The following is a 12,836-nucleotide window of genomic DNA, read 5'->3' on the forward strand; positions in this document are numbered from 1 at the left end:
AAAATAAAACATGTACAAATATTTTCAATGCTTCCAATGAGCAAGATTTTTTTTTTACTCGACAGTGTTTCGGATTTTCCACTTTAAAATTGTTAAAGAAAGTGGTATTTCTCTATTATCTAACATTTCAAAAATAAGAGTGGCTCTTGTGAGAAGCCTAAGTTTCTATTATGAATTCGTCAGTGTAATTGTGAAATGCCTTTTGTGATTCAAAAATACTTATTAGATTAGGCTTGTTGTTAGATATTCTTTTATTCCCAGTTCGCCATATAAAAATACTTAAACCTGACGGATTTATTTTCAGTTTTTTTGTACATATTTTCAAATAAAATTGGTAACAACGCATTTTTGTTTTAATAAATATTTCTTAACATGTGTAATCATTTTATTTGATTGATTTTTAAATCGTGGGTAGCAAAGTACTGAATAGAAAAACAGTTATTCGCATAAAACAAAAAACAAATTTTACAATAATTCATCGCCGCTAAATAGTTAAATTAGCCACTGAACTAAGCGGCTCGGCTGTTTATTAAATTCCGGCATTCAACTGAAAAACTAGGCCGTTCATCGATTAAACGTTTAACGTTGCTTATTCCTATCAGTTTTAACACAATAAATAATAATCATTTATTACTTCATTATTTTTTTATGTGAAGTTTAGTTACGTTTGGATACATTAAGATAGGTTGAATTAAGTTTTGTAATTTAAAAAAATGATTTTTAAATTTATTTAAAAAAATATTTATTTTAATAATTAATCTTAATTTAAATTCATAATTTAAGCAAACAAATCGTTTTTTAATTCTGAAATAAAGGTTTAGACCCTATCCTAACCTAATCCGGCGTCTTTTCGCTCGGCCGTTTCCAAAGAGCTAGCTTACAACCAACCAACACGTTGAAAGTTCAGTTACCTTTATGCATTCAACAAACAGATACTTGGGATGTATGTTCTCCATTCGGATCACATTATTCTACAATAGTCAAAAATTCGACAAGATACATAAAAGCTTTATTTATATTTTTTATTGTCAAAGTCTTAACGATTTTATCAGCTTCTACTTTCTCACTCTCACTGTGTATTTCATTTACCAGCTGTTACTCAATACTTACTTACTTAGCATGTCCGGTTGGATCATATCCTGCCACTCCAATATGTGGCGACAGATATCGCCTTGTCGTTTGCCACAATAAGGCCCCCAAGAGTGCAACCTTCTCCTATGAGCAGGGATATCAGTAGGTGGCTGTCGTCCTAAGTCACACAATATATCATCGCCAGAGAGGAACCCTCACCTGTGGAGTTTTTTTTTTACATCTATTGAAGGCGATCTATAAGGAGTGTCGTAAGTGCTTACCTCCTTGGATAACCTCATTTGGATCCATCTACGGTCTCGCTCCAAGATCCTGATGCCATGTTCTAATTCCGCCCAATTTTAAATAACTTACTGTTCTTAAAAATAATAAAAAATCTTTGATTATAAAAAAATATTTACGAGTACATGAAAATAACATTTTTAAATGTATTAACTTAAATGCATTTTTTTGATATGTAATATATTTTCTTTACTAACTTTGTTGACTTTGCGGAAATCTGTTATTAGTTCTGAGTTTATACACTATATCTGTTTGTTTACTATAAATATGTATGTACAACTGTTGATTTCCCAAAAAAAATGTTCAAAAATAATATTATACACCAGCAATGAACGGTTTTTAAAAAAATTAGTCTCTATATAACAGTCGGTACTAAAATAAATTTTAGTACTCAGATTTTGGTAGTTCATTCTCCAAACAATGTACCTTTTAATTAATTGTAACTAGCTAACGGTTATCCCAAGCGACACAAAGTTAGGCAATAATAATTAAAATTGGAACTTAATGGTCATTTGAATGAAACTAACAATTTATACTGTTATAAACAGAGAGAAAAAGCAGAAACAATACTCGTATATGTAAAACTTTTAAGCAAAGCTCTATTAATATTGTTAATTAAATCGGCATTCACTTCGTAACACTCCATTATAAATTATTATGAAAATAAAACTTTGTTATTAGTGTTACACAATTTTGTTGGCCAGTACGGCAAAACAAGCAATTATGTAAAAAGACTTAATGTGTAGATACAGAACTATTGGTGTAGATTTATGACATTGTGAACAATATTTTGTGCTTACTTTAAAAGTTTTATATCACCCGTCGATGGGAGGAGTGCTCTCCCGAAACTGTAGTAGTGTTCTTGTCAAATAATAAAAATTTTGTAACACCAAAAACAAAGTTTTATTTTCATAATAATTTAAAGCCCTATTAATTTAAGTTAATTGTTTTTTTTAAATAAAACAATGCGTATTTTACGAAATTCAAATCATTTATTTTATTTTATTTTATTTGAGATTTTAACAGCTATTACATAAACAAAATAATTAGAAAAATCTTAACAATACTAAAGCCCTAAAAAAGCCAATTAAAAAAATCCACTGTAAATATAATGACACATAATATATAAGAAAAGAAGTTTAGTAATTGTATTCGTGTGACGTTTGTATTCATGTGTATGTGAATTTGTGTATGCGTGAATGAATGAGGGAGAGGATACATGTGCGTGTGGGAATGAACGAGGGAGAGGGTGCGTGTGTGTGGGTGCGTAAATATGAAAAAAATAATTGTTTAAAACTTGTAAATTGTATTAAAAATGATACAATAAAGAGCTTAGTAAAAAGTTAGAAACCTTTTTGTTAAAATTCAAATGACGAAATGATATAAATTGTATTTTTTTTTTATAGTATGTTAAATTTCAAAACCGTATTCTGAAAAAAAAAGCATTTTATTTTTTAAATTTAACTGATACACATCGAATGAATAATGTGCGACGAGTCCTATACAATACAGTAGGTAACCACAAAATGCAGTAAATACGAAATAATGACAACAATAAAATAAAGTTTGACAATACGCGAACGTTGATTCAAAACGCATAAATACACACAAATGCATATTATATGCACCTACATAATATACAAATAAGAATAACATATAAGTTTAATAGAAATGATTCGGATTATAAAAATCAGGTGTCACAAACAGTTGGCCCGCAGTACGGGGGATACATAATTATATTAAAAGATCTTCTCACTATAAAACTTATATTTGTTCAGGGATAGAGAGCAACGGACAGGAGGATGCGGACAAAGACAATTTATTACCCATGGCAGTGATCATGTTGTTTGTATCTCATTGCTATACTATTTTAGGTTTAATTAAAACCGGTTTTTCTTTTTTCTCATTTGTATGGTATATGCGATATTCAACGTCATTTTTCCGCAATATATGGCACTGTACCGGTATACCAATCGCAGCGTATCTCGTTCATATTTAAACATGGGCAGAATGGTGGACGTTACACAGTATGTTAAGTGGCCTCTTAAACCAGCCAATGATAGATCATAAGCCCTGTAAATGCCTAGACGTCTATATTCCCTTCTCAATAATGTTTACCCTCTCTGTTGTAATAAATTTGATCATTTTTTGTTACATGAATGAAAGATGATCAGTCTAACGTTTCAGGAACCAGTCTAGAGACTGTAAAAATATTTTAGCGTAAAACCACCTTTTTAAATAAATATTTTAAGTCAACCATGTCGAACCCGAGATCCAAACTTTTGTAGACAAGGACTGGATTCAACTCCCTGGGGAGCTGTTTATATTAACATATTACAACAGAGATGAAGAACATTTAAGAAAAGGTAATATAGACAAACTCAAAATATTGTTGATAAATTACCTGGTCCATGAAGAAGTACAGAAATTGAAAAAATAACATTTTCAGGCGTTGCCTAGTATGAAGGTGAAACAATTCAATTAGATGAATCTCACCTGCATAAATAAAGGTTTCAACAGATGAAAGAATTGAAGGAATATAGATGTTCAAATAAAGGCAGAATGGTGAATGTTTTACAGTGTGTAAAGTGGCCACTTAAACCAGCCATTGACAGGTCATAAGCCCTGTAGATGCCTTGACTTCTTTATTACCTTTTCTTAAATGTTCTTCATCTCTGTTGTAATATGTTAATATAAACAGCTCCCCAGGGAGTTGAATCCAGTCCGTGTCTACAAAAATTTGGACAAACTCAAAATATTGTTGACAATATTTATGTTTTATATTCTAGCAAAAAATAAAACAACTACGGTTACTTGCAATAAACATGTTTTCGCGTTAAAATATATGGTGTGTTCACAAATAAAATAGAGGCAATAACATCAAGTTTGTATACATCGCACCGTGTCCAAATGTACCCCCTCTACCCAACATCCCACCTGCGCGCATGCGTGAAGTGGCCGCGTAATGTTGCCAGACGGCGAAAAACATAGTATCATAACAGAATTTTGTGTTATGGTATATTATGTTTTACTCCAAAAAATATTTTACTGACGGGCTATCAAAATTTTTTTTTCGTATTTTAGTAAAAACCTAGTAAGGCAAACGTGAAAAAGTCATTAAATAATCATTTAAACTAACAAAATGTCCAACTAATTTTATTAAACAATCTGGCTGACCGTAAAATAATTAAAATCTTAAATAATTTTATTTGTGGATTTGCTTCTTGCACATAAAATGTGATCTGGCCGTATTCTCTTTTTATCTCTGCAGTATTTTTACACTTTAAAACGACATAACAAAGCATAGTTGAATTTAAATCGGCAGTTGCGTACTAAGCGAGGTCTACAGAGTACCTAATGGCCAAAACGGAAAACTACTAATTATGAGTAGTTTAGTTGGTTTTAGTTATTAGACTTTTATAATTCCATAGGCAATAAATTGTCAACTGGAAAGGTGGTGGAGGCAGAGAAGATCATAATTAATCTTCTGAACATATTCTGTGATCTTGTCCTTTGACACTTCTCTATGAATACCAAATGAAGCTTTTTGCTACAATACGTGATCCTGTTATAGATCATATCGGACATACCGATCTGATGGCTTTCAAAAAGAATTTCAAGCCTGTTTAAAAGGGTTTTAATTCTTTTGGCGAATTAATCATGTCCAATCAATTAAATCCCAGTCAGTAAAGAATTCCCTTCCCTTTTTTCTTCAATCCAATGAATTACATAATGTGGTTTTTAGGATAACTTTCTTTTAGCACAAAGATTCTAAGGCTACCAGATTATGGAGAGCTCTTGCAGGCATCTTTTGGCAACAAGCAATTTTTTTTTTGTATGTGGGTACCCCAAGGAGACTTAAGTTCTCGGATGCGATATGCGGTATGTGGTGGGTAGGCTGACCATATCAAATCAAAGCAAAGCATCTCAATCGTCTATTACGTGAAGTTAAGGAGATCAGTGTTACGTTTCAGGTGTCAGTCCAGGTGCAATAAAATATTGCACTATCGAGCCATTCTTAAAATCATATTTCACGTTCTGCCAGGAATTGAACCTGGGATCTTAAGCATGGAAGGCGAACTCGACAACGATTTATCTTTACCTAATTATTTTTTCCAGGTTTTTTTACCTGATAGAAGCCATCAAATAGAAAACAGTCGCCTAAAGATATTGTTCATTCTTAAAAGTATGCAAATGTGTATTTTACAAGTTAAATAAATAATATCACTGTTACCTATTATTTTGTATTTTTTGCAGACAATGATCTCAGATGATAACCTATCGCTGCCTGGAGAGCGCCAGGTCTTCGTACCCTGGGGCTTCTACAAGGGCTGTAAGGTCGCCATCAAGAAGATAGACAAGACCAGAATAGACCTCACCAGGCCGCTCTTGCTGGAGCTGAAGAGAATGAAGGACCTCCAGCACGACCACTTAGTGAGGTTCTACGGAGCCTGCATAGACCCGCCGCAGAGTTGCATCTTGACGGAGTACTGTCCCAAAGGATCTCTGCAGGACATCTTGGAAAATGAGTCATTTAAACTTGATTGGATGTTTAAAGTTAGCTTGATTCATGACATTATTCGGGTAAGAATTTTCTTATCGTTTTCTAAAATCTTCTTAGTATTTTTATTTAAATAAATATTTAGTGGCCATTGTACGAAGTTAAATTATAAAACCATTTTTTTTTCATTTAACATTTTGGTATGGTGCCAAATGCACTGAGTTAGTTTATCGGAATTAGAAGCGGATTTTTTTTTTAAATTTTCTATAGAAATTGTTATCCGAACATGACAAATATAATTATGCAAGTTTCTCAATCGGTTTTTAATGTAATTCTTATTAAAACATCATAAACTTATCTGATTTAGAATTTAACTCAACAATAATTGTATATTTGTACCTTAAAGGATAAACCACAAACATTCACATGGAATGAAATGTTCAGGAAACAAGGTTTTGTGATTGTGCGATTTCTGAAACATGATTACTTTTGAACCAAATGGTATAATTTCAATATATAAATAACTTTTAATGTAAAATAATTATAAAAATGATTTTTTAAGTTGAAATGAAAAAAACTTAACTCCACATTATTTGAATGCAATAAACATCTGTCGTCTCAGATACGCTATTTTAGTATGTACTTTTACTATCAAAATAATAGTTATTTAATATTAAAGTTCTTTTGTGATTGAAGTTTTCTCGTTTGGTTCAAAAGTCGTGTTTCCTGAACGTTTCTTTCAATGTGAGTCCTGTGGTTTATCCTCTAAGGTACAGATATTATTTTTTGTCTTTTTTATATATTCATGTCCCGATGCCTCTCCCCAAATACGAATTGCAAAATAATTTTAGCACGTATTACTCATATCTCATAATTGGTAAATTAGTTTAAATAAAACGTAAAACACACTAATATTTATAGTAAACACGTTTAGTATGTCTTATATTAATTACTCCTTCAGCTAAAAACTAAAAATCTTTTACTTTAAAATTAGACTAATTATACCAAACCAAAAAAATTCCTGGATTTTAATTTTTACTAAAACAGTAAATTTGTATTAGTTTAAAAATCCTCCAATACTATTTCAGTAATGTACAGAAATGAATGAAACATGTTTTTTTTAGGGTTTGTCTCATCTGCACGGCACTGATATAAAATCACACGGTTCTCTCAAATCTTCGAACTGTGTGGTGGACAGCAGATTTGTTCTGAAGATAACTGACTTTGGAATGCATAGTCTAAGAACTTCTTGTGAAGAAACTGAAGATCCAGAGTCGCACGCATATTGGAGAAGTAAGCTTTTCGTCTATTTATACATCATCATTCCCTTTCCGCACCTAATGGTGCATAGGGCATTGGTACACCAATTGCAGCGTATCTTGTATTTTTTTTTTTTACATGAAGGTAAGATGATCAGTCTTACGCTTCAAGTGCCAGTCCAGGGACTATGAAATATTCAAGTGTGAAAACACTCTTTCAAATAATATTTCATATCAACCATGTCGGGAATCAAACCTGAGACCTTTTGCATGGTAGACAAATACACTGACCGTTACACCACGAGGCCGATTAATTTATTCAATACAATAATATTTTCTTTGATCAAATACTTTTTTTTTCTCAATCACGTCAATCGCGTTATAAATTAATATATCAAAAAAGAAATAAAGAACGTTTAATAAAATGGAATATGAAAGTCTGCGCATTTACTTGGCTTAAGATTTCTGATTGGTTGGTTTAAGTTAATACAAAATATACAAGATATTTTATTTATACTAACATTTTTAGATATATTAATGTTAAAGATATTGTATCGTCAAATCAGGTTTAATACATATTTTGAAAATATCCTCCTAGAATAATAAAATAAATTTTCTTTACTAAACAGCAGAAATACTTTATATTTACGTGCTCTGTTTCAGGACAGCTGTGGACTGCTCCAGAACTGATGAGAATGGAGTCTCGCCCACCAGAAGGAACACAAAAAGGGGACGTATACTCCTTCGGGATCATCGTCCATGAAATTGTCCTGAGAAATGGCGCATTCTGGCTAGGAAAGGATTTTTGTCTTTCTCCTAGAGGTATTTCAAACTATTTTCCAACAATTGTTTATTTTTAAAAAGTATCCTTTGTTTTATGAAACCCAGACACTGCTAAAAAAACAAGGTTTTTTTAAATCTAGACAATCAGAAATTAATGACAGCTGTGAAAAGGGCAATAAGTTTTATGACCTGAAAAAAATGGGATGCATACTTTTTAATTTTAAAAAGGTATTTTGATTTGTTTTCACCAAGTGGTTAGCTGTTATTTATCAATATTGTTGCTTTAATAATTCTAAATTAAATACATAAAACTCACTGTCTTAAGACATTTAAGCGTTGGCGAATTGTTTCTTGACAAAAGAATTAACATTTTTACAAATATTAATGTTAAAAATATTGTATCGTCAAATCACACTCTATTCACATATAATAAGATATCATTAGACATAATATTTTGCTTTGTCTAAATGTAGTATGTCTAAAGATATTTAGGCCAAAGATGATCTGCTTAGCTATATTTTCAACAATGTTTTAAGTGTGTCCAAGTTTTAGTACACAAGAACTGGATTCAACCCCCTAGGGAGCTGTAAATATTATATTAACATATTTCTGCAAGTAAATAGATCTTTATCTATGTTCCTATAAAAATTTCGATGAACTCAAAACATTGTTTAAAAGTACATTTAATCAGATGAATCTCACCCGCATCGATACAAGTTTCAGCTCTTTGACTTTGCAAACATCAGCAGATGGAAGAATTGAAGGATTATACATGATCAAATATAGGCAAAATTGTGAATGTTACAGTGTGTAATGTTGCCCCTTAAACCAGCTAATGACAGGTGATAAGCCCTGTAGATACCTAGACTTCTATGTTCTAAAATGCTCTTCATCTCTTTTGTAATATGTAAATATATTTTGTCTAAATATGTTATTTCTTAAGATATTATGTCTTAATGAATGCATGATCGTTTAAACATCCTTTAGACCATACATAAAAATTTCGGGAAATCAATAAAATCTGAAAAAAAAAATGAATGCTCGATCAGCTCGAATCAGCTCGATGTACAATTTACAGCTTTATGTTGGGAAAATATCATAAATCTATAGAATTTAACAATGTTTTAATAAATATTTTAACCTCATGGATAAAAAGTGTTTTTACAATCACAGCGCACGAAGGGTATTTTTACAAGCAAATTCTAGGCTTCTATGAAAACATTAAAATGTTTCGTTAGAACGTATTTTTAAATTTACACATTATTTTTCGCAAGCATTTGTCTTTAACTCAATTATCATAGATGTGTAATGTAATATTCTTATAACTTATTGAGTGATAAATATCTCAGATGAAACTTGTTTTAATTATTAAACATTAATTAGCTTCTTATAGTTTTAAGTGTTTGGAGTATAAATCAGTGATTTTTTAAAACTCAAATGATGAATCTAACCATTATGAATACTTTCTAAAACAAAAGATATTTTCGGCAAAATGTGGCCTAAAGGATGTTTTAATAATCATTTATTCAAATATATTGTGTCTTAAGGTTTTATGTTTAAAGACATTTTTCTAAAAAAAATCTCTCTAAAGGTATTATATCTGAAGGTATTAATTACATCTAAAGATATCCTTTGTTGATTTTTTATTTATTTATTAATAAACACGGCACGTAGTGCTTTTTACCTTAAAAAGATACATATTTAAAATAATATAAACACTTCAATATAATGTGAAAAACTTCAAAATTAAATTGAAAAGTATTATGTTACATTAATAATATATTTAACACAGCAGTATTGTATATTATTATGAGAAAATACATTATTTTGTGTAAAAACGTTCTGTCCAAACATATTATCTTTATAGGTATTTTGTCTAAAGACATCGACCTTGTTCAGGACAAAAGCTTCAAATCACAATTTGGAAATATCACATACAACGACCACCGATAAAAATATGTGAAATGAATTCAGAAAAAAATAATTGTATTTTCAAAATCAGTATAGACATTGTGGAAACATGTTTTTATACATAACGTACTTTTCATGCTTGGTTTTGTTCTTAGAAATGCCAATATCTTTTCTAACACTCAGATTATGAGGACATTGTATAATTCCTTGGTAAGAAGTCGTTTGGAGTTTAGTTCCATTATTTGGTCGCCACATGAGACTCGATACTCTTTGATGGTGGAGAGAGTGCAGAAAAAAATTCTGCGCTATCTGTACCTAAAAGAGTGTGGATATTATCCTTGGCTCTTCCCAACCGACTTTTTACTGGGGATGCTAGGCTATCAGTCATTATGGAGGAGGAGGGACGTTCATTTGGGTGTTCACTTTTTCCAGGTGATCGGTGGTCGCATACATAACTCAGAAATTCTGATGGATGTAGGTCTGTTCGTACCTGATAACTATCTTTGACAAAGACAGCATCGATTGTTTTACCTACCGCGATGCAGAACCAACCTGCCAATGGTTATGCCGGTTGGTAGAGCAATCTTGCTACTTAATCGCATCGCCTCGGATGTCGACATATTTCACGACATTGGGCCTTCCCTTAGGAAAGCACTTTCTAACTTTTAATTTATCTTTTTACATTTTGTTATAAAATTTTAATAACATAACTATCTACTGTAATTTGTGATCTATTATTGTATTTAGAATGAATTGGGTCTTTTTTCTGTAATGTTCTAAATATCTGAATAAATAAATGAAATAAATAAATAAACGTTAAAAAAATATATATAAAAAAATATGTCCCTGCAAAAAACCGACATGTTTGGGCTTGATAACTGTGACGTGAAGATTCGTGACAATGTTCTATTTTAATTTAAACAGTCTCAAACAAAGTTCAAAATTTAACCAAATCGTGACGTATTGGAGGCATGGCCAATGCAATGGGCTGTTTTTTTGGGAATTATTTTTTTTTTACTCGACGCTATTTCATTAATCCTAATTAATTAAAAAATACAAACAAAATAAAAAAATCATATATCCCTATTCTGGAAAAAACGGTTTTATTATATAAATGGGTTTTTTACCTATTGCGTATGTCCTGATTCTAGCAAAATAATTTTAACTCCATAAGATTATTGACTGAAATATTATAACACGTTTGCAATATTGGAGCCAAATTAAATATTTTTTTAGAAATAGTGGAAGCTGTCCACTCCGGCATTACACCATCTGGTGTTGGTCCCAAAGGAGAAGTTCTACGTCCCTACATAGAACCTATGGACTGTGAGAACGAGAGGGTTGCTGACCTGATGAAAAAATGCTGGGCTGATGACCCTCAGGATAGACCAGACTTTGGAGCACTTAAAGTCAGCATCAGAAAACTCAACAAGTAAGCAGCTTACCTACCTATTAGAGAATAAGTGTAAGTTTTTTACTATTTCGGTTTAAGATTAAAACGATTAAAACGACCACTAAATAAATAGTCCAGGGCCTCGATTATGATGGGAAGATAAAGACGTCATACGTACCTTTACGGTATAGTTGAAGATAAATTCCCTCTAGCGATTATAAAGATATACTACCGACCCCCCCCCCCTTCAAGTTCCTTCAAGTTTGAGTAGGTACATCGATATGAATCAAGGGAAGCGTACGTCACGGTACACATATATACGCTCTAAAATGACATAGCTTTAGTATGACGTCATAGTTGAAGATAAAAGTCTCCGGACCGACTACAAAGGTATGGTACCTATACCCCCGCCATCAAGTTTTAAAGTAAGTACATCATTTTATATCAACGGGTCTAAAACACCTCGAAACGTTTAACTATGCATTAAAAGTGTCAAAAATTTTGTTCCACCGAGCAATTTTTCCTTTGATATGATTTTTTTTTTTTTTTTTAATCATTTTGAAGTTTGCACTTTTTTTCTTAAAAGCCGATGATTATGAGATTATGAGAGAGAAATGAGTAAGTTTTGAAGTCGAATTAAATTCCAACATAACTGTCACATCAATAAAACGAACGCTTAGATGTAAAAATAATGTCGCTAGGTTCTGTCCTATTAACAAATAAGAGTATTTAGGCGTCAGACAGAGATTATATGCGTCAGAAAGTTACTACTAAAAAAAATATTTAGTTATTATATTTTTTTCACCTGTTTTACTATCTTTTAGAGAAGGTAATAAAGAAGTCTAGGCACCTACAGGACTTATGACCTGTCGTGACCTGTTATGACCTTTTCTAAAATGTTCTTCATCTCTGGTGTAATTTGTTCATATTAACAGCTCCCCAGGGAGTTGAATCCAGTCCTTGTATAAAAAAAATTGGATAAACTCAAAATATTCCCAAGAGATACCTAAAATAATTCATTCGCAAACATTCTTGCAATATTTTATGTTTTCCCAGGATGCAAAGTAAGGCTAAAAATATTTAGTGTTAGGTTATTTTTAAGCTAAAGGAACAGTCAGAATGTTCTGAAACCGGTTGGCATATTCAATTTATTTTTTCGATTTTACACAAAGTAAATGACTACCGTTATTATTTAACCTAAGGTTTAATTCGCATTCTCATATTATTTTTTCTTCTTATGTTTTTTTTTTTTAATTTTTCGATGTTTTTTGCTGGTAACTTTTTAATAAATATTTGAAAACGTCTTCATCTGAATTTTTACAACATCATTTAAGTTAGAAAGTAATAATATTGGCTTACGCAAATTGAAAACACGAATCGGAAATAAGTCATTTCAGTTTGCAATAATCTGGAAATTGAACAGTATATTAAATAGGAAATCCAATAAGTGAGAGCCATGTAGTTTATATCTTTAAACTCTGGTAAATTGAAATTCTCGGTTTGAAAGAAGGGAAAATTGAATCCAGTCCATGGCTACAAAAATTTAGACAAACTCAAAATATTGTTGATAAATCCACCTGGTCCATGAAGAAGTAAGGAAACTGAAAATTTTTCAGGC

The 12,836-nt window shown here is 31.4% G+C and overlaps 1 protein-coding gene across 1 annotated transcript in view; it reads left to right on the forward strand.

Moving 5' to 3' along the window:
* The window catches only part of LOC148282708 (atrial natriuretic peptide receptor 1-like), a gene marked incomplete at its 3' end in the record, with an annotated part of 177,922 nt that overhangs the window by 136,853 nt on the left and 28,233 nt on the right, over positions 1-12,836 (forward strand). Inside the window, exons 9-12 of the mRNA XM_088224655.1 lie at positions 5,629-5,955; positions 6,997-7,165; positions 7,795-7,953; positions 11,062-11,257. Of these exons, the coding sequence (XP_088080781.1) occupies positions 5,629-5,955; positions 6,997-7,165; positions 7,795-7,953; positions 11,062-11,257 (851 nt within the window). The remainder of the gene's footprint in view (positions 1-5,628; positions 5,956-6,996; positions 7,166-7,794; positions 7,954-11,061; positions 11,258-12,836) is intronic.

The sequence above is a fragment of the Micrasema longulum genome, unplaced genomic scaffold (genome assembly GCF_059751315.1).
Source record: "Micrasema longulum isolate JH-2025_06_02 unplaced genomic scaffold, ASM5975131v1 h1tg000303l, whole genome shotgun sequence".
Lineage (NCBI taxonomy): Eukaryota > Metazoa > Arthropoda > Insecta > Trichoptera > Brachycentridae > Micrasema > Micrasema longulum.